Here is a 23,479-nt window from a genome sequence, read left to right as displayed (position 1 = left end):
CGATGATACATATATTCTCTATCAGCAACATCAGGTTTATCTCAACTTATTTCTATCAATTTCAGTTTTAATCATTCATTGTGTTTCCCAATTATGTCTAGCATGATAATTTAATTTTTTAGGCTTTGATTAAATAAATGTCGAGACCGTTTATTGTTACCGAACCTAATGGTGAAGTTTTGTAATGATTTTCAATTACTAAAAATTTAATCTGATATCTTTTTAATGTTAGGGTTGATATTTTGTTATTATTTGTCAAAGTTTAATTCATTAATGCTTACAAATCATTGGTTGAATATACAACCATAAATGTATGACTATCAGTATAAAACTATTGGTTTTCGTTAACTTATCATCCTCACCTCTTCATTATTATCTTCAGATTACACAAAACACGTAAGTAATATTTTTGTATAAGTGTTCATCTTATTTTCAAATGTTCATTTGCCCTGTTTCTCTCTAATTTGATCTATTAATAGGTGCTATGGAAATTGGATCAAATACACATGTTGGTCAGTCAAGCAGCCTATTGTCTGATGATTATGACGGTAAGTTACCTGGCAGTGTATTGTTATCACGATTGTAGACATATTCATCTTATTATCTTTAAAAATCCATGGTAGTTTGTTGTATTAATTTTCCGTCATAGCGATATGGTGGCATGATTGAATCCATAAAGGATCGGTTTTTATGTGTGTATGTCAATTCTTATGATCGGATGTAGGTTTGTATGTCATTATGTACGTAGGTCTGTTCGGTTATCTGTATGTTTTCATGTATGGGACAATGTTTGTGTATGTTCTGCATTTTGTGTAGCTTTGCTTATCTGTATCATGTATGTCCATTGGTCCCTTTATGTCTATCTTTGATGTACGTATGTCCATTTGTTTATTTTCTGTATTGTGTGTATGTGTATATGTGCATACGTATGTGTGTATGTGTGGTCGTATTTATGTCAGTCATCGTTATATTTGTCGGTATGTATGCATATTTATTTCATTGTGTGTCTGTATATATGTAGACATGTATCTTGTTTTTCCGTCGTAGTGATATGGTGGCATGATTGAATCCATAAAGGATCGGTTTTTATGTGTGTATTTCGATTCTTATATTTGGATGTAGGTTTGTATGTCATTATGTACGTAGGTCTGTATGTTTTCATGTATGGGACGATGTTTGTGTATGTTCTGTATTTTGTGTAGGTTTGCTTATCTCTATCATGCATGTCCATTGGTCCCTTTATGTCCATCTTTGATGTATGTATGTCCATTTGTTTATGTTCTGTATTGTGTGTATGTGTATATGTGCATACGTATGTGTGTATATGTTTTTGTATTCATGTCAGTCATCGTTTTATATCTCGGTATGCAAGCATATATATTTCTTTGTGTGTCTGTATATATGTAGACTTGTATCTTGTATTTTCATTTCTTTTTGCTAAAGTAGCTTACTTTTTTTTCTTGTTATTTTGTTTGTGTATAATTATTTTTACACGCGTTCACTCGTATGTTAACAGCAACTACTCATGCTCCTGAGGATGAATCTGTGGTCACAGATAAACAACCCGTGGTCCAAGAAACTACATCGAAAGAGGTTCTTGATCTACAAACCATAGTTCCCGTAACTAACGAGACAATATTCAGCCAGTCTAGTGTTCAACAGGGTATGAACCATGAAGGTTAGACTTAATAATGTAAAAAGTTTCCCGAGCTTCTTTAATGTAATGTTTGTTATCATCCTTTATTTATTTGTTTTTAATTAGATTTTTTAATTAATTTAAAATGCGGAAGAGGCGCAATACGTGCATCCTAACTATTGCTACACAGCTGATGGGACCAAACAATGGATTCCAGATGTTCCAGCTTATGAGAAACCTAATGTCGGACTACGTTTTAAATCTTGGGATGATGCTTTTAATATGTACAAGGCTTACGCTGCTAAAGCTGGTTTTGATGTAAGGAAGTCAACCTCAACATGGACAAAGGGTGTTATTTCTCATAAGTACATTGTTTGCAGCAAAGCCGGTAGCCCACGCTGTAAAGACGTGGATACCTTGGAAACCTTATCATCGTCTTCTAAGCGCCGCAACATTAATATCAAGGTTGCTGGTTGCAATGCATGTATTAGACTTAAAGTTCCATCAAGCTCTGTGGCGTTCGAGATATATAATTTTTCAAAGGCTCACAATCATGGACTTGTCGATGATTTTAATATGGATCTAACTAGAGGAAGAAGACAACTACAGTTTTCTGAGAAGAAATTCATACATTGTCTTCAAACTACGAGTTTCGGTCCAACCGTTGCTCACCGTGTGAAATCATCTTTGAAGGGTGGCCAACACTTGGTAGCGGGATCAAAGACCGACTTTAAGAACCATGCTCGCAATGTAAGGGGTTTTATTGCTGATGCGGATGCACAAATGATTGTGGATAGGTTTAACCACAACATGAGTCATTTGGAGGATTTGTTTTTCGAATATAAAGCTGTTGACGGTGTGCTATCGTCAATATTTTGGTCTGATGGCATATCAAGATGCAACTACAGTATGTTTGGTGAAGTTTTAGCTTTCGACGCTACATACGATACCAACTGGTACTGATCGTCGTATAACATTTATTATTAACATCCCTTGTTATTGTTTTATTAATCAAGTTTTTTGTTAGTGCAACCATAATATGATTTTTGTTCTATTCACGGGCGTTGATAGCCATAAGAAATGTGTTACTTTTGGTGTTGGCTTGATACATAATGAGACAATTGACTCTTATAAGTGGTTACTAAATGCTTTTGTAACATCTCATGGCAAGCAGCCGCGGTTGGTGTTGACAGATCAGGACGCAGCTATGAAACAAGCAGTTTCCACTGTTTTGACTGAATCTACACACAGACTTTGCATGTGGCACGTCACAAATAAAATACCGGTTAAGGTACGTATATGCGTTTCATTAGAATGGTCAGATTCAGTTTTTTGGACCGATGGGTTGACTGCATCCTAACATTACATTTTTTTAATTCATCACTGTATCTACCCTTTGTTGATTTTTATTCAGTACACACACCTATTAGCAACTATATAATGTTGTTACATTTTAGGATACATACAATGCCCAATTTAGTTTCATTATTTTCTACTTACAAATTTATGTTAGCATCATTTTATTAACCTGGTACGGTGAGTACCGCATCAAACATATTACTGAATTGATTTTTTTTTAAAGTTGAAGGGCGAGATGCAGGTTAATGAAGAAATCAGATGCCGTGTTAATAAGCTGGTTTGGAATGTATTCATCAAGCCTGAGACGTTTGAGTCCAGATGGCATCAATTGATTGACGATTTCAACTTAAGCGAAAACAAATGGTTGAAAGACATGTTTGCTATTAGGGATCGTTGGGTACCCGCTTACTTTAGAGAGTTGCCAATGTGTTGTTTGATGAAGACTACATCTCGGTGTGAGAGTTCAAATTCACAATTCAAAGTATATTCAAGCCATGGAAACAACCTTGTTCAATTCATGAACTGTTTCGAAATGGCTTTGAATGCTCAGCGACATATGCAACGCGAACTACAGAATGATACCACAACAAAGAGACCGCCAATAGACACCCGTTTGCCAATTGAGCGCCATGCTTCCTATGTCTACACTATAACAATTTTCAAAGAGGTTCAGAAAGATATTACAAAGGGACTTTATCACTGTGCACGTTCTTGTCTTGAGACAAAAGACGGACTAAACATCCACTGCATCCATCACAAAGACAAAAGGAATGGTTTCGTTGGTGAATTTAAGGTTCTTATTTTATCACGAGAACAACAATCTTTATGCTTATCATTTACCTAATTCAATGTCGTTACCTACTCACCCTTTATTATAATGTATTTTTTCAGGTGTTTCACAATCCCAATGATGACACGTTTTCATGTTCCTTCAAGGGTTTCACTCGTATTTGTTACCTGTGTAGACACATCTTCAAAGTCTTCCAAATCGAGCTAATAGATGAAATCCCTGAAACGTACATCCCCAAACGGTGGAGGAGTGACGTCCTACCATCGTCACTTTTCAAGATTGAATCAAGATACAGTGCCCCGGTTGATGAAAGGTCTAAACTAAGGCAACAGTTTTTGTCTTTAGCCAATCATTGCGCGAACCGGGCACGTGGTAACATAGACCTTCTTCAGACCTTGGTCGACCAAATGCAACATATGAAGAATAACATATGGGACAAAATTCCTATAGAACCGTCCTATAATAGCAATACTGCCATAATCGAAGATTTGGTTGGATACAAAATACCCGAAAAAGTCACAATAACTCCACCGACAAGGATTAGAAATAAAGGTTCTGGTTCTCACAAGCGCACGATAGGTCCTGGGGAGAAGGCAAAAAGAAAAAGCAAGAAACCAAAAAGGTTCTGCAAAAAATGTAACAAACATGTTCACGGCTACGACTCACGTAACCATGAGAAAATTATGCTACTAAAAGAACAAAGACGAAAAGAGAGGGAGCAAAGGTGAAACGTCAGGGACCAAAAGAGAAAAGAAAAGGTTTCAATGATGGAGAAACAGGGGAGGGAATATGTGGAAAGTGACGAGACCGTTGACACATCTGAAACGGACTCATCTGGCGATTCTGATGACAGCAATGACACCTAATCGAGTTCTGACGAATGAAAGTTTTTTTTGTTTATTTTTTTCCTTTTATCTTTTATGTACCACAACCTTTGTCTTTATCCTTTTTCTTTATTAAATGATAGCTTCCTTTAAAACTTTTTTATTAACAGTCCCTGTGTACGAAGTCCGTTCATACGTAATCTGTTTGTACATACGATGTACATAGCCATTTGCCTCTCGCAAAATCTTGTTAACTTACATACGTTTGTGTCTCGATACGCACTGCTGTTCACCATGAACACCAGTCGGTTCATGAACACCGGTTGTTCAGCATGAATGTCAAAATCAAGGATCAGCGTGTTAAACCATGTGTACATACATCCCTTTAGCCATTAGATGTGTGTACCTGTATACTTACTACTCTTTAAATGATCAACCACTATTTTAAAACTTTCTGTTTTCTCTTTTAAACGTATGTACCCATGTAAGTCGCACTGTATGTTCAACTCTTCTAGTACATATGGCCACTTCAGCTGTAGGCGCCAAAAGATGCTTTCACATGACATACAGTACAGCTGCTTGTATGCACATACAAAGACACGTGTTCACGAACGTGCACACGTATCTCTGACAAACATATGTATACATACTATTCGCTGGCCGCGTTAACACTGTTGCATACGCACATTTGCATTCACATTGCACTTACATCCGTGGGTGTGCACGCCCATATAATAATGTTCACGTTTGTACGCATATACACCGACATCTACTAACATACACCTGCATATTTGTTTGTACGCTTCATGGCCAATCTCAATGGAATTTCGAAAGAACTTGATTCCACGCCTGTGTCTCGATGCATGTGGTCTGACTAGGTAAGCACGCGAATCTACACACATTTGCTTCCTACACACGTTTGCCATGTATCTAACACGCTTTACATGTAATGGTGTTGCCGCTAACATCGGGGAGCAGGTAACCACTAACACTTGTGCACGCGGCTTATAATGTAGGGACATATGTTTGGGTGGTGTTTCTGTAGGTTTTGTATGATAAATCACGCTCATGGACGGCTTCTTAAACATGACCACACATCCAAGTTCACAACACTCGTAAAATCAATTTTACTAGTACGAATTATTTCACACAACTTGCTATTTGAGATTTGTCACTTGATGTGTTATCACTAAACCATGACTAAGGATTTATTGGATGTCTTAAAAGTATCTGTTTATGTACCGTCGGTGCCTACACATTCACGCCAACTTAATTTTTCATACCGATGCTCCCCATGTTATACACATTCAATTTTCTTAAACACACAACAAATGCTCAAGATTTAACCACTTTTGGACTACCTACATCAAATTCGTTATTCCATATGTCCGTTATATCCACTAGCTTTTGGCACGTATCCTTCTAATGCCAAACACATTAACAATAACCGGTACGACTAGAAAACAACATCATAACCCAATTAATCTAATGCTGGAAAATACAGACCATACACGCAAAATATTTTCATCATTTATCAACTACATTGGACACAATATAAAATTGTTACTAACATAATAACTTTAAAAGGTTACTTTCGATTACATTAACCAAACACACAATCCAGCCTTGGTAAACAGCTGAAACATCACAAACGACTAGACATCACATCACATCCGTTTACGTAGCCAAAACAAAACATAGTTCAATTGTCTTACCAAAAAGTTCCAAACACATAAAACCAGAAAACATAAAAGCAAAAAAACATATAACCAGTTAACTTAGGTACTACCCTTTAGGTTGTCACCGCTTCATCGATACTCCCTTTATGCTTGTTTATGGAAGCTAGCAATATCTTGGCTGTGTACTTTACCCTTAAGCCGAGCAACACCTTTTTAGACCTCAGCGTACCTTCACCTAGCCCACATCTGCAGTTAACTCCACCCATGTACGTCTCCATATGCCTCATCTTAAACAACCCGGACTCCTCGTAACCCTTTATCATACACTTTAACTTCAACCATCTTGGTTCTACCCTCTCCATTGGACTTGCTTTTGGATGATCGACAATTGTCAAATAATTCACAAAAAAACTCCTTCTGCATCCAACACCAATTATTTAACTTACAACTAGGAACTCTGCCGTCAAGCAATAAAAAAATAATCAAAACAAGTATACAAATGAAAACATACTAACCAGTTTCACGACCATACGCGTGCATACACCAACATACTATTCATCCAACTTCTTATCTGCTTTCGACCGGCATTTGGTTGCTGACTTGTCAACACTGTCTAACTCATCAATAGCTAAATTTTTCACATCAAAACACACCAAATAGCTGTGGTCACCGGACACAATAGGTATAACAAACATCTCATATGGTCTTATTTTTTAGCTTATTCAAATCGTTCTTCACTACATGCCTAACACTCTCCCTGATCATCCCAACACCCGCTGTGAATGTCACACCTTCAAATCCGATCATGCTACCCTTTTGTAAATAAAACATAACCAGTTAATAATAAGGTTATACTACTAACGCCTGCCGCACAATATCGATAAACATAGCTCTCACGAAGCCTGTGTGTACCCTGCAACGACTCCAACTATATACTAGACACACCAAACTACCGTCACAACATTTTCGACCGCAACCTAGGTCTCTTTAACTAACGTGCCCATAAAACTATGTCCCTAATCGCTTCCCATCTATCTATCACATGCAATGTCCACTAACATTGTTCACCAGCACACCAAAAATTTTAAGTATTAAAATAATTTAGCCTATATGATTCGATAACACAATCACTACTTACAAGCTCGATGGGTCCAAGGAATAACCGATACAGTGACGAGTCGCTCCTATTCGCCTCCCCCTCATTCATTACCAGGGAGAAACATGTGATGACGTTACTACTTATCGCCATGTTTGGCTGCATTGACTCAAACGCACCTCTACACCCTATCACACCTTCATCAGTAACAAAAATGGCTTCCCTGCACATACACACAACTTGGTTAGAACCAATAACGACAACATTATAACAGAATATGAATTGCAACAAAAAAAATTACGTTTCCGGACCACCAGTCACATGTATGTATCTCCACACCAGTGTTTCAGATTTGTCTTCCTTACTCTTAATGTCCACCGGCCTTTTCCTATACGGCGATCTAATTCGGTAGCTCAAACGTTTTTCTCTTTTCTCCATTGCAATACCTTTACCTTTTTCTGCAAGCCTTCTTGACAACACACTTCAATCGCCCGTGTTGTTGTCGTGGTTGGTGTCTTCAACGAATTCCCTTCACCAACTTGAGTAAGTCCCAAACTAAATGTTGGCTCATCCAAATTCTCATCATTTTCCTGCATCATATTCATCGTCGCCCTACCACTACCACTCCCACCAACAGATCCACCGACACCACCACTCCCGCCTCCACTACCACCTACACTAACCTTGTCTACATTATCACAAATTTCTTTAACAACGTCTGGATCACTCCAAAACTGTGAGCTAATAGGTTCAGCCGCACATACACTAACAAGTTCTCTAGAAGAATTTTCAGCTATTCCTTCTGCCTTATTAGTCAGCCCCTTCTCTAGGATATTCTCGTGGCTCTTACCATGACTCCAATCTTGATTGCAACCTCCCATTTGCTGAGCAGTTTCTACCCGTACCTCCATCAGATTCCCACTTTTATTTTTTCCTCCACGTGTACCGACATCAGTTAGCCACCCCGATTTTGTTACAACTGTTTCCTTGTACTTGTCGACAAGTACACGTAACTCAGCATTTCTGGAGACTCAGCATACGCGACTGTCCCTATTTTCTCAAACTCATCCTTGCATTGGTAAATCATGCCCAACACGTCCCCCATACGTTTCAACTTATCCTACACAAATATCAACAGGAAGTTTCATAAAATCAGTCATACATACTTCCGTTAATACGATAATCCTTAACTGTATACCGTGTCTACTTAACTACCTGCAAATAAGATGTCTCCACAGACTTGCTGGCCTTCATCTTATCTTTGGCTTTACCACTCCTTTTGCAACCTGCTACACCAACCTCCTTGATTGTACATAAACCAAACCCACCCCTGCCATTTCAATATTCTGTCTTTCCTTCAACTTCTCCAAAGTCCATCCTGATAACCCAAGTTTAAATAGTGTGTGTGGTATGTTGTCACTTGTTACCATGTCAACATAATACAACTGCACCAACAACACAACAAATAATTACTTTCAAAACACATAACTACATACGTTGCTCACATTTATAAGTTATAACATTCAAAAAAGTTATTAGCATCCAACATCAATACACTGCTTACATTAACGTTAACTTACTCGTATTTATATACCAATACAACACATCTGTTTACTACCATCAACAGACTGATACGTAACAACAAACTACTTGCAATCAACTTCACATACATTACACAATATACTACACTACAAATTAGCATTAAAGTGTTGGTTAACTTACAGTAAGAATCGTCAACGGCCCGAGAAAGTAATTCTTCCGCTCATCACGCTTCCATCTGTCCGTGCACTCTCTAACACTCCGGTATATAACCTCACACCAATCAATGCTCTTGAAATCACAATCCTTACTTAAGCATGGTAGGAACGCCTTCAGACATTTACCGTTGCCAGAACACTCAACCATGGTGGCAATGAATAGCATCAGAAAATCCACCTTAAACGACGAGCCAGTTTCATCATACTCCCCTAATCTAATGTCTATATCCGGGGGGCTCACATCAGCTTTACCGTGAACAGCTTTCCATGTTTTACTTGCGCTTAGTACGGACTTGGCATCATCCGACTTTTCAATCACAACACCCTCGTTTGGTAATCCCGTCAACGCATGAATACCGGCCTTTGTTATTTTTATTCCACCATGGCTGAGTTTCAAGGTCATTGTGGTGGTATCAAGATTGTCCACCACATAGTACCCCAAGTTACTAGGTATTCCGTCCACCGTCATCATTATAAACTTACCAAAACCCATTTTCTCCACACAATCCTTCTGTGCTTTCGAAATTTTTTTCATCGTATTACACAATGTGTGTGGAGACGATCTAGTCCTAATACTTGGCACATCATACTTCTCCTGCTTCGTCTTTCTTTTCAATTTCTCTTGTTTTGGAACTAGTAGTTCCTGATTACCTCCAACTACATTAGGTTGCTCGTTCACAAAGTCGTCATCAACATCCATTACTCTCGCGCACGCCCCACCCCCAACATGAGATCCACCTCGATCATCTGGAACTTCGCCTATAATTAAATAGAATATATGTGAACATTCATATGAATATATGCAACTAACAAAAATAGTCGACATGCATTACATACGAAACATACATACCTCTCAGTTTCTTCGTCGCCGGTGAACGTTGTCCTTTTAGCACCTTCTTGGTTGCTGAAACGTTTTCCACATTACCTACACGCACATTTAGTTGTTACTATATATTGATTGAACCACTAACAAGACACCACCATGTATTGCTTTCAAAGCAATCCATGATTTTTGTAATACACAAAAGAAATGATTACACAAAAAAAAAACAAACCTTCACTCATATGACTATTCTCCTCCTCCGCGTCAACATCAATTGGGTTCCCCTCATCATTCACAAATTTTGAAAAGCTAGTTCTCTTCGCAATCCTTTCGCTTTTCCTCTCTACACAACAGAAACCAAACATTTATTAAAACAACTCACAATACACATTACGAAACAACTATCTTCATAAAAAAAAACAAACCAACATATTAACAACCACTTACTTGACGACATTGTAAGACCTGGCTTTATCCGCTAACTACCTGCAATACAAACCGAACTGTCAATTTCATATTCATTCATTTTTATCACCTACACAACATTTTGATACACAAACACAGAACAACCAACTCAATCAATGCTAGTTCTACATACAATTCCTTATATTACACACACTACAAACTATCAGCAACAGATTTAGCCAACACAAACGACCTCGCTACCTTACGCATCTACACTTAACACTCAGGTCCACCTACTCATTATGAGCATGACGTTTTCCCATGACTACCAACATGTATCTAAACAGTAAGGCACAATTTTTACAAATCAACATACAAACTAGTACCTACACAAACTTCACACATCTACCAACTACGCAACACAAGAAACATACCAACACGATGCTACACAACACAAACTTCACAAATCAACCATCTACACAACACCTAATAACTATTACACACAAACATACTACACGCACACAGCTACACTAACGCTTTAATACATGACAACACCAAATTCGACCAAAAAATGTGGATGCCATCATTCTACTTTTAATAAGCTACAAAACTACTGAACATTGAGTCGACATCACCTACATTTAACCAGGCATATAGAAAACACAACTAATCAGTTCACAAATCATACATCATCATCCATCTTATTATGATAACAGCGCATACATCATCATCAACATCATCGGCTTACGCTGCCTCTAACATAATCAACACAACAACAACCGGCTACATCTAACATAATGAAATCGACAAGAACACAAGAACTACACAAACCACTGATGAACATACCTTCGAAAACTTATGCAGCTTTTTGACCAACAACGCACCGACCAAAACCCCCTAATCGACTTCAAGAAGAAGGGTGAACAATTGATTAGCGATTGTTGCTTCTTATACTCACCCGATTGGAATCAACACACTTAATTGTATAGATTGTGTATCTCGTTTTGATATGGCAGAGGATTTTGTGGCTAGATTATTGTGTAATTGGTGGCTTAAAAATGATCGGATATTTGAGGTGATTTGGTGCATCGATCTGTGTGTAGGCATTCTTCAACTGAATTGATTGTATTAGTCGAAATTGGGTGGGATACTTCGTGCCTCGTTAATTGTGTTTAGGTTACAGAGTGAAAGATGGGATATTAAAACCAATTCCATTTTAATAGCTACACTAATTTTACTAGTTTACCCCCTGTATCAATTAAAATCTGGTTATAATATCCTTTTATTTACAAATATACCATCTTGCAACATCCACCATTGATATTTCTCATCAACGGTTGTGATCTACTTCTCGCACTTCTCATTACAAGATTGCTTCTCGCAAGATCCATCCCATATATATATATATATATATATATATATATATATATATATATATATATATATATAAAGTTTGATATTATTATATAACAAAAAATATTAAAATATTTAACAAAAATAAATTAATAATAATAGCTTAATAGTTTTTAGTTTGATATATTTAGTAGATACTATTAAATAAAAATATGTTGGATGGACTAATATGTATGTAGTAATGTCAAAGGGTAATGGTAGATGATTTGATAAGTTTAGGGCATCTCCAATGGTGTGTTGTTAGGAGGTTTGAATCCTAGGTGGCTCCTAGGTGGAAGAGAGAGAGGAGGAGAGAGAGTGAAAAGGGTTTGGAATTCAATATGGTTTGTAAGGTGTGTGTGAGAGGATGAAGGAGTGAGAATGAAATGAAATAAAATTTGAATGGATGATTAAGATGTTTGAATTTCAAAACATCACCAAACATTAGAGATGCTGAGGAAGGAGAATACATTCAATAAAAGTGGTATGAATGAGGAGTACGTTAGTGACACCATTGAGCTAACTTCTTAGTAATTAGTGATAGTTCCCACTATTCAACTTTGAGGAACTCTATTAAAAGTTTTAAATGATTCCTTGTTTGGACTTTGGTATTTAAGGGATTGTATACTTGCACGTGTGCTTAAAAGCAATATAAATTAAATTGGCAAAAAAAGGAGGTGATGGGAAAAAGTTTTTATTCTGGAACAAAGAGGTGGATGTGGATCAAAAGCAAAGTGATGGAAGGCCTACCCCATGGGATTATCCCTTATCTCCTCTTCCTCTTTTGACTCCTTTGTACCTCTAATATTTATTTATTTGTTTGTTTGTTTATTTAAATTATCATTTTATAAGGAAAGTATGAGAAGCCATTAATAAAAAAACTAATGCTGCTAATATCTTGTTAATCAACAACCTCATGTAAGTTGTAGCATATATTGGGCAAATAACTTTTATGAAATTATGGTAAAAAAAATTACTTGAGAGGCAAGGTGGATCATAAGCATATATGCATATGTTCAAGAGAGGGCCCAATTTCCCCCCCTTGTTTAGCCCTTCAGGTACCGTAAATCAATTAACATATAAAAGAATGATAAAGTTATTGATAATTACATGTTTTGTTAGGGGGCTCAATAAGTGTTGACAAAATTAGAGAGGGTTTGGGGTCAGTTAACCCTCTCGTTGATGACTATATCACAATAATCTGTCGGCACCGATACCTTTCCGAGCTCATCCCTATTTTAAGGACTCGAGAGTGGCATTAAAAAAGAAAATGGCGGCTTACTGAATTGTTGTGCCAAGAATTATTGAGGAGCTTATGTCATGAGCCCAAACAAAATGATAAGAAGAAGCCCAAGAGTAGAGGATTTGGCTAACAACTAGAGGTGCACAAAAAACCCGTATCCGGAGCCGGACCCGAAAAAATACCCGGAACCAGTTTTTTTATACCCGAAACCGGAACCGACCCTACCCGTAGGGTATGGATAGGGTATGCATTTTGAGGTCAATACCCGTACCCGAAACCGTACCCGATTTATACCCGTAAATACCCAGACCCGGTCATACCCTATACCCGATACCCGGTTATACCCGATACCCGGTTATACCCGATACCAATTTTCTAATGCCCGAAATAATACATGAGTTTTTGTAGTATATTTTTATGTTTACTTCACAATTTTTATGTTTAAGTTTTTGTAAAATGCATATTACTAAGTAAATAATTTGTATTTAAGTGGATTTATGGTTTTTGTAATATCGTTTAATTATTTTTATAAATTACAAAGCAAATTTAAATTTAAAAAAAAATAAAAAATGTATAAAAAATTACAAATTCAAAACCGGGTATTAATACCCGGTTCCAATACCCGAACCCGATCATACCATACCCGAGTACATAGAGTTGAGTTTTTCTCCTCAATACCCTACCCGAATCCTACCCGGTTTCTCTCAATACCTGATTTTGTAATACCCGATTTTACCCGAAACCAGATCCATACCCGAACCTGGGTATTAGAAAAAACCCGATTTGTGCACCCCTACTAACAACCATAACTAGAGGTGTAAAAAAATCTGGACTCGGAACCGGATCAGAAAAAAATACCCGGAACCGATTTGTACCCGGTAATACCCGAAAAATCCGGACTCGGAACCTGAACCTGAACCGGACCCGATTTGTACCCAGTAATACCCGAAAACCCGAATTGTTCCATACCCGGAACCAGGTTTTTTCCAATGCCCGAAACATGTATTTAAAATACCTGAAAAATACCTTAAAAATAGCTGAAAAATACCCTAAAAAGTGCAACCTCTTCTAAAATCCAATCTATACCCGAAAAATACCTGCGAAAAAGCCCAAAAAACCCCCGAAAACCCCAAAAATAGGGTTTTTTCAATACCCGAAAATAGGGTATTCAAGTACCCGGTTCTATACCCGACCAGAACCCGATGCATAGATATGGTTTTTAGAGAAAATACCCGGACCCGACCTAGGTATTACCAATACCCAATTTTCCAGTACCCAATCATACTTGAACCTGGTTCTATACCCGAAACTGGGTATTTGAAAAACCCGATTTGTGCACCTCTAACCATAACATGACTCAAATGTATCACGCATAAAAAGCATATTGAATTCTCCTTTACATATATGGGTAGGATCAAGTGTCTCTCATTAGTAGAGTCGAGAGTACAACATTAAAGTAGGGATGAGCGTTTTCGGTACTGGTACTAATTCGTATCGGTACCGTACCCGTAGCGGTATCAAATTAGGTACTGGGCGCCATCCCTACCAATGGAGCCCAGAGCGCCGGGAACACCGCTCCAGGGATGCTATAGAGTTTTTCTTCGTCATCGCACTAAGTGGAGTGTTGTATCCTCTGTCGGGTACGGAAGTAGGCGAGCAAAAAGGTCCAAAACCTCATCCTCTATTGTTCCTAAAACGCCGTAGTCCGATGCTCAAACTTCGAATTAAATGATGACAAAGTTGGTGATATCGATGAGGAGTATGCAGAGTTGCCTTGATCAAGTGGTAGAAGAGGTCGTTGAAAGGGGAAATGGGCGGGGTCGGCGGCGGCAGGTGCGAGTATGGAAGTTAGAGAAAAATTCACCAAAATGAACCGCCGCTCGCTGATTTACATGACCTTGGGAGTCAACGTTCTCAGGTGATGCAACAAAATTCCAATTCCAACAATGTGTTCGTCGATATACTAAACGAGAGACAAATGGACAAAGATCTCGCTTTTTACAGGAACCAATCGACCACCTTACCGGACATGTTCGGAGGCCATCGAAAATAAAAGGGATAAAATTATTAAAAATTATAAGCTTGACGAGTAATATTTATTTTTATTACTAGTGATATTTTTTTAATGTATTTGTTTTAATTTTAATTTAGTTTTTCTATTTTTTCATTTAATACAATGTTCTTTGCATTAATTTAAATAAAAAAGAGAATAATAATAATAATAATAATAATAATAATAATAATATGCTAATGAATAGAATGGGCTCCATTCACTACACTCATTTTAAACATAAAGCCTCTATGGTGACGTGACGTCACATGACACATAACACCCCCATAGAAGCCCATCCGCTATACATGATATTATATCTATTATATTAGTATATCACCCTTACACTTTATCTATTATCTATATATACTGAAGATGAATGTTTGTGTCACAAGCCCTGATTGGGTACCAAAATTTTTAATATATAATTTTAGTACTATAACGAACGTAATGATAACCGATCAAAAATCAATTTTACTTTTTTTTGTTATTTTTTTTTTGTTTTAATCGACCAAATTAGCGTACTCTCAATGATCGGGTTTAAACAACGTCTAGGTTTAGTGACCGCGCCACCCATTGGTCCACCTCATTTTTTAAACATGTTAATTAACAAACCTTTTTTTAGGTTTAGTTCCAATATTATAATAAACGTGACGCACTAAATTCATGTTAACTCTCCATTACCACCCTCGGTTCCAACCAATTTCCCCGTGCAATGCGCTAGTAATTTACTAGTTAATATTAAAAGAAACTAATTATAATGTTCATAAAATTGCCATTGTCTAATTATTATTATATATAACAAAATATAAGTTTGGCGTCGCATGACCATGATTGGTCCATGTGGCGCCGTATGATTGGACCAGGAAACCTTTTTCTTTTTATATTTATTTAAAGTTTGATATCTAAACGATTATTCATGTTGACTCGTCGTTGAAACGTCCGGGGCCAATAACGTTTGGCTTTTATCAACAACTGAATTTTACCAACGTTTTTGTGTTAGTTTCGGTTTCATCACAAATGTAATCGAAGCCGACCGAATTCGCATAGACTCACTGTGTTTTGTTTTAGATCAATTATTCACGTTGACTTGTCGTCGGAACGTTCGGGTTTTTCCCACGACCGGGTTTTACCTACCCTTTTGTTTTAGTTTCGATATAGTCACAAATGTAATCGAAGCCAGCAGAATTCGCATAGGCTCATCGCATTTTGTTTTAGTTTCGATATCGTAACGAAAACCAGAGGATGCCGATTTTTTAGTTATGATATCCTCAAGAGTGTGACGGGAACTGGACGAATTTGTGTACACTTACCACTTCAACACCCGAAATCAACAATAATTGGTTTCACCAGCACTTGAGTTTTACAGACTGACCACTCCATATATATATATATATATATGGGAGGGTTATCATAAAAATAAGTTGTTTCCTAGGAAGACTAGGAATAAATCATAGCCATTGGATCATGTTAATCAATGGTTGAGATTTAAAATTGCCAATAACCGACATAGTTTCCTAGAATTGTTCTTTCACCATAATTGTAATGCCAAATGTCAAAAATTTGTTGATTCTTACCATTTGTAGGAAACTCCTTATTCTTATTTGAGCCCTTAAATATATATATATATATATATATATATATATATAATTTTATAACGCACATAACTGAAACCGACAGAAATCGCGTCGATGTACAATTTCAACGCTTAAGACCGAAGTACGGGTTTTGTGGTCTGCCCCGACGCAACACGTCGGGAAAAACACTAGTATAATAGCATAATCTAGAGTTGTGGCGACGAGCCGATGACTATTGACATGATTTGAAACGTGACCTGAAGTCCTGAATTAGACACGAAAAAAAGAACATGTTTTAGGTTTACTAACATGCAATATAAAAAAAATGAGTAAGGCTTAGGTTGATCCATTACCCTTTTCCACGTGTTAGGCCGCAAAATTTTTTCTAAGATTTTTAATAATTTTTTTTTTCAAAGAAAATCAAACTACTTATTTAGTGTATGTTTGGTTGAAAGTAATGGAATGAAGGGGGAATGGAATGGGAGAAGGAATGGAATGGACAAAGGAATGAAATGGATCATTACCATTCCTTTGTCTTGTTTGATTAACATATGGGAATGAAATGAATAATTAATTTATGTTGTTTGGTATCCGAAAAATTTTTCAGGAATGAAATAGAAATAATAAAAATATTCATATCCCAAAATATATATATTTTTACAAAAAAAACTGAAATGGTGGAGATGAAAATGGTGGTAGCGGTGGCGACGGTGGTGGCGGCGGTGGTTGTGGTGGTGGTGGTGGCAGTTAGGCTACGGGGGTGGTGGTGTTCAAGCGATGGTAGCATTAGTAGTGATGACGGTGGTAGGGTGGTGATGACCTTGGTGGTGGCCAGACAATGATAGTGGTGGTGGCGGTTATGGTCGGGTGGCGAAGGTGACAATGGTTGTCGTGGTTATGGCGACGATGGTGGCGGTGGTAGCTTTGGTGGTAAGGTGGTGGTGGTGGAGGTGGTGATGGCGACGGTGGTGGTCAGGTGGTGGTGGCGACGGAGGTGGTGGTGGTGACGGTGGCGGTGGTGGTTAGATGATGGTGTTGGCTATGGTAGTGGTGGTGGTGGTGGTGGCGGTGGTTGTTAGATGATGGTGTTGTTGAGAAAGTAGGTTGAAGGAGGAATGAAATGAAAAAAAAGAAGGGGGGTTGGGGTGTTGGGAAGGAATGATTTTAATGGAATGAGATTCCATGTGTAATGGATGATTCCATTCCATTGTGCAACCAAACAACTCTTATTTCATTCCCACGTAATGAATCATTCTTGATGACGGGGGTAGCCCAAGGAAATAAAAAAATGACTGAAACATATTAACGCTAAAAGGGTTAAAAGGTTAAAAGCTTCATTTTACCGCCCAAACTTATGTAAACAAGTACCCACGTGCTACAGTACGATGTCAAATCACTGTTCACATCCTTGTACCCTCTGACCAAAGGACATGCTCAGATAAAGTATTAATATTTTAACTATGGACCAACGGTCCAAACCTTCCTGCCCATAAAGGTCAACTCTCTATGCAAACAAGAGGCTAACTAGTTTAGTTAACTGGACTAAAAGGCTTACATCTCTTCACCTAAATAATAGATGCTTAGTCACAAACAAGAAACAACATATTTGGGCAGATAACACCATCTCCCTAATTTTCTCTTCTTCCTTAAGAAATATGCTCTTAGCTTATTTCTTTCTTACTTCAATAACTTCATAGCTTCACCAAGAACATCATCCTAAAACCGATTCCAAACATCACGGTTCTTGATCTTCGGTGATCTATAACAACAAACAACTAACTAGTGAACCTCCTTCTACGTTTTGCAAACGTAGAGGGACACCACAACCTTCGTTAGGTTAACCTGAACCCTTGAAGCTTGTTAGCCTAACCAGTCCATTCACTATCATTGGTCTTATCTTTGTTGTAGCAACAAGTTGGCACCCACCGTGGGGCTACGCCGCTTACTTTATCATAAAGACCAGTAGTGTAGCTCCATCACCATGTCGGAAGGTGGATCTCCTGGAGAAGTCAATCAAGTGTCAAGAACACCGACACCAAGTGCCGGCCAAGAAGCTCCGGCGACAACCTCGATTTTTTCCACTCCGGGAGGAACTTCGACGTGACCATTGTTCCTCGAATTTTCACCTTTTCGAACTCCAACCCCTTCACGATCCGGAGTTCCTTCTCCTCATGCAGGAGTCACAAACACTCCGGAACGTGTTGACTTGACAATGGAAGGGGTATCACGACATTTCTTGCAACTAAGACATCTTCTTAACCAACACGTGAGCCAAGAAAGAGAAAAGGGGATAAGAATAAGGCTAGATTATGACGAATCAGAGCCTCACTGTCGCTTGGACGTCCACCTTCACCTCTAATCAGCTCACGCCCGGCTGCTTCTCTTTTTGAAGCTGGTCCAAGTGTAACCTGTCAACCCTTTAACCCATCTCCCTACACCTATGGGAGATCAAGCCCAACGGCTTTCCCTTTGTTCACTTCACAACCCCTTGGACACGAGACCACTCTCGACCAAATATGGCAGTCACCAGCTTTAAGTGCTCCTCCTACAGCCACTACGTGGGAGCAAGCCATGTCGGTCTTGCCCTTGGCTCGAAGTGCAGCGATGAGCACTTCCATGGGAGCGAACCAAGCAGCAGCAACACCTGAAAGCCTTCAAGGCTTTAACCTCATGCCTCAGATGATGGCTCAAATGATGGCACATTTCCCTTGGACCCAGCTCATCAACCAAGCGCTGGGTACTCACCAAGGAACAACAAGTCATAATCCTGCTGTGAGGCTAGATAAAGATCTGGCAAAGCCTTACAAGCCCGATAACTAATCATGTTTCTCTCAACAAATCGCCGATTATGACTTTCAAACAAAAATCAAGATGCACCCCATATAAGAACGTATGATGGGACTGAAGATCCCGAAGACCACCTCCAAGTTTTCACTGGGGCAGCCAGAATTGAAAAATGGTCCCATGCTGAATGTTGCTTGATGTTCATGCAGACGTTAGTCGGATCGCCAAGAATATGGTTCAACGACCTTCCTGCTCAAAGCGTTCGAAGCTTCGATGATCTGAGCAAAGTCTTCTTGGCCCACTTCTCACAACAAAGAAGGTACGTCAATGACGCCACTGTCATTTTTCAGATAAAACAAAAAGATGATGAGAGCCTTCGAGACTTCATCGAAAGGTACAAGAAAGAAGGGTTACAATATGTGGGGGCTGATGAAAAAATGAGAGTGGCAGGCTTCATGAACGCCATCACCTCCAAGCACCTCACAAGGGACTTTAACAAGTGCCTGCCTAAAACCCTTGAAGAAGATCTTGAACGAGCTGAGGCACATATTCGAGGCGAGGAGGCCGTTGATTTCAAAGAGCAGCAAAAAAGAGCTCCCAGTTGGCGAGGCAACAACCCCAACCGAAAGAGAGGGAACTACAATTCTTATGACAAGTATCCCCGGAGTTCAGATCAACGAAGGCCTGAAGGCCGGAACCCTCCAAGCAGGGAGAAGACTGTAAACTTCACAGCCTTAACCAAAACCCCTCAGGAAATCCTTGCCACAGAAGAAGGGAAGCACAACTTCCGACCTCCTCGACCCTTGGCCAAGAGCAAGAAAAACGAATGTTCCACCCAGTTCTGTGAGTTCCACGAAGAAAAAGGTCACCACACAAATGATTGCTTTCAACTCAAGAGAAGAATTGAGGAAGCCGTCAAGTCTGGAGAATTGGCTCATTTGGTGAAAGGGGTCAAAGACAAGATGGCTGAAAGAAAAAGCAAAGAAGTGAATATGGTGAATATAGACCAAGGTGTTCCCCACAAACGACAACGCTTGGAGGCTTGGGAGCTTCAATGCATCTGCTTCCCACCGCCTCAAGGTAACTTACTCTCAAACCCCCTAACGGAGGAAGGAACGTGGGAACACTCCAAACAAACAAAGCCTACATTGACACAGGGGCGGCCACAGAGATCATGTATGAAAGATTCTTCAACCAGCTGAGCAAGGAAGAACGTTCAAGGCTTCAACCCTCCGAGTCATCTATAAAAGGTATCACCGATGTACCCTTGAAGCCTTTAGGCCAACTAAACCTTGATGTCTGTTTTACTGAAGGTAGGATGAAGAAAATCAAGCCACTCACTTTTGTGGTTATCAACACACCTTCCAACTATGATGTGATCATAGGAAGGCCAGGGCAATGTGTGTTCAACATGGCTGTCTCAGTTAGTCAAGGTGCTGTGAAGTTTCCCACCGACATGGGAATCGCAACCCTTCAACCTACTCAAGAGGTTTACACGGTTGAAGGGGAAAGCTCAAAAAGCAAAGACGAAGAACAAGGCTTAATCATAAACCCCAAGTACCCTGAACAAAAGGTACAGGTAAACACAAGCCTCTCCAAAGAAACAGTTTCACACCTTGAAAAACTGTTAATGAACTACAGCGATGTTTTTGCTTGGTGCCCGGAAGACATGACAGGCATCCCTCGAAGCATTGCAGAACATGAGCTAAAAATACCCCCCGATGTTAAGCCTGTTGTCCAAAAGAAACGGAGCCTGGCTCCTGAAAGAAGCTTGGCGGCATGCCAAGAGGTTGAAAAGCTTGTACAAGCCGGGATCCTACGTGAGGTCAAGTATCAATCTTGGGTGGCTAATCCAGTCATGGTTCGAAAACCTGACAAGTCTTGGACGATTTGCATCGACTTCAAAGACTTGAACAAAGCATGTCCAAAGGATTGTTATCCCTTACCCGAGATGGACCTCAAGGTTGACTCTTTAATCGGCATGTCCAAAGGTTGACTCTTTCTCGACGCTTACAAGGGTTACCATCAGATTCTCATGAAAGTGGAAGATGAAGAAAAAACCGCTTTCCACACGGACAAGGGTATTTTCTGTTACCAAAAGATGCCCTTTGGCCTACGAAACGCCGGTGCAACCTACCAACGTTTGATCGGCAAAGCATTTGCTAGCCAAATTAGTAGAAACTTGGAAGCTTATGTCGATGATCTGGTAATCAAGAGCAAAACCGAGCATCAAATGCTTGAAGACATACAAGAAACCTTCCAAAACTTGAGAAAGATCAACATGAAGCTTAACCCGGGAAAATGCTTGTTCGGGTTCGAATAAGGCAAGTTTTTGGGACACATCGTGGGGAAACAAAGCATAAAAGCTAATCCCAACAAGGTCAGGGCTGTTCTCGAGACCAAATCCCCACAAAGCAAAAAAGAAGTGGAAAGCCTGAATGGAATGCTTGCAGCCTTGAAGCGTTTTACCTCCAAGCTTGCTGAGAAGTCCCTACCCTTCTTCAAAACACTAAAGGGTTGCACCAATAAGAAAGATTTCAGGTGGACAGAAGAAGCCTTCAACCATATGAAGCAACACTTGGCTTCACTTCCAGCTATTGCAGCCCCTGAAACGGGAGAATTGATCTCTGTCTATCTCTCAGTTGCTGAAGAAGCATTAAGCGCGGTTCTAACCATCGACGAAACAAAGTTCAGGTACCCATTTATTTCTTTAGTAAAACACTAAAACTGGCAGAGGTCAAATACCCTCCTTTCGAAAAACTTGCCCTGGCCTTAATTCAAACGGCCAGAAGGCTTCGAAGGTACTTTCAAGCCCACCGACTTCGAAGGTACTTGCAAGCACACCCTATACAAGTGGTCACTGACCAACCCATCAAAAGTGTGCTTGAAAAACCAGAGACCTTAGGCCGATTGGCCAAATGGGTTGTGGAACTAGGTGAGCATAACATCACCTATGTCCCAAGAAAAGCTATCAAAGCCCAAGTCTTGACAGACTTTATTGTAGAAATTCCGAAGCAAGTCATTCCTGAAATACATACAACTGCCACTGAACCTTCTGACCCCGAAGCCTGGAAGCTTTTTACCGATGGAGCTTCCAGCATCGAAGGGTCAGGAGCTGGGCTCGTCTTAATCAACCCCAAAGGGTTAGAATTTACATATGCTCTTCGACTTGAATTTCAGACCACCAACAACGAGGCTGAATACGAAGCATTGATCGCTGGTCTGAAGATGCCAAAGAGATGAAGATCCACAAGCTACAAGTCTTAACAGACTCGTTACTTGTTTCAAGTCAGGTCAATGACAGCTATGTAGCCAAAGAGCCCAACATGAAGAAATACCGTGAAAAGGCAAAAGGGTTGATAACCACATTTCAGGAATGCACCATCAAACAAGTCCCAAGATCACAAAACAAAAGAGACGATGCCCTAAGTAAACTAGTATCTCTCACATTTGCACACCTCACCAAGAAAGTATTGGTGGAAGTCTTGAAAACTCCTTCAATTCAAGAACTGGAGGTTCAAGACGTAATCACCGAAGAAGGTCCCAATTGGATGACTCCCATAGAAAATTTCCTCAAAAATGGTGAGTTACCTTTGGACCAGACAGAGGCTGAAAGGGTTCGAATCAAATCCAGACAGTATGTGTTGCAAGGAGAGATCCTTTATAAAAAGGCCTACCTTGCACCACTACTAAGATGTGTGGGCCCCGAACAAAGTCAATATCTGATCAAAGAGGTTCATGAGGGGATATATGGAGCTCATTTCGGGCCAAGAACGGTGGTTGAAAAATTGATGAACCTTGGATACTTCTGGCTTACCATGCACCGAGATGCAACGGAACAACTCAAAAAGTATGAAGCTTGTCAAATTCATGCACCGGTTCCCAAAAGCCCTAAACACGATCTAGTCTCCATCTCCTCGGCTAGGCCATTTCACAAATGGGAAATGGATATTGTTGGTCCTTTCCCACCTGCCAAAGGTGGGTTAAAATTTTTGCTAGTAGCCGTCGACTACTTTACCAAGTGGCTTGAAGTCAAACCACTTGCAAAAATAACGGGCAAACAA

The 23,479-nt window shown here is 39.4% G+C and overlaps 1 protein-coding gene across 1 annotated transcript; it reads left to right on the top strand.

The window, feature by feature from the left end:
- Positions 1-484: 484 nt before the first annotated feature.
- Positions 485-4,513, top strand: LOC143633602 (protein FAR1-RELATED SEQUENCE 5-like). The gene is made up of 6 exons (XM_077101871.1): positions 485-548; positions 1,517-1,678; positions 1,791-2,594; positions 2,671-2,939; positions 3,225-3,788; positions 3,887-4,513. The coding sequence occupies exons 1-6, from the start codon at positions 485-487 to the stop codon at positions 4,511-4,513; spliced, it is 2,490 nt and encodes an 829-aa protein (XP_076957986.1).
- The last annotated feature ends 18,966 nt before the right edge of the window (positions 4,514-23,479 follow it).

This window comes from Bidens hawaiensis, unplaced genomic scaffold, assembly GCF_021521415.1.
Source record: "Bidens hawaiensis isolate Kalapana, Puna unplaced genomic scaffold, B.hawaiensis_p1.1 tig00006805_1, whole genome shotgun sequence".
NCBI classification, from domain to species: domain Eukaryota; kingdom Viridiplantae; phylum Streptophyta; class Magnoliopsida; order Asterales; family Asteraceae; genus Bidens; species Bidens hawaiensis.
This window is presented reverse-complemented; position numbering and strand designations above follow the sequence as displayed.

Excerpts from the sequence above, each read along its gene's own strand:
- LOC143633602 (XM_077101871.1), top strand. The coding sequence starts at position 485 with ATGGAAATTGGATCAAATACACATGTTGGTCAGTCAAGCAGCCTATTG. Across the intron at positions 1,679-1,790 it reads ACAGGGTATGAACCATGAAG|AGGCGCAATACGTGCATCCT; the intron begins GTTAGACTTAAT and ends AAAATGCGGAAG. Across the intron at positions 3,789-3,886 it reads GTTTCGTTGGTGAATTTAAG|GTGTTTCACAATCCCAATGA; the intron begins GTTCTTATTTTA and ends GTATTTTTTCAG.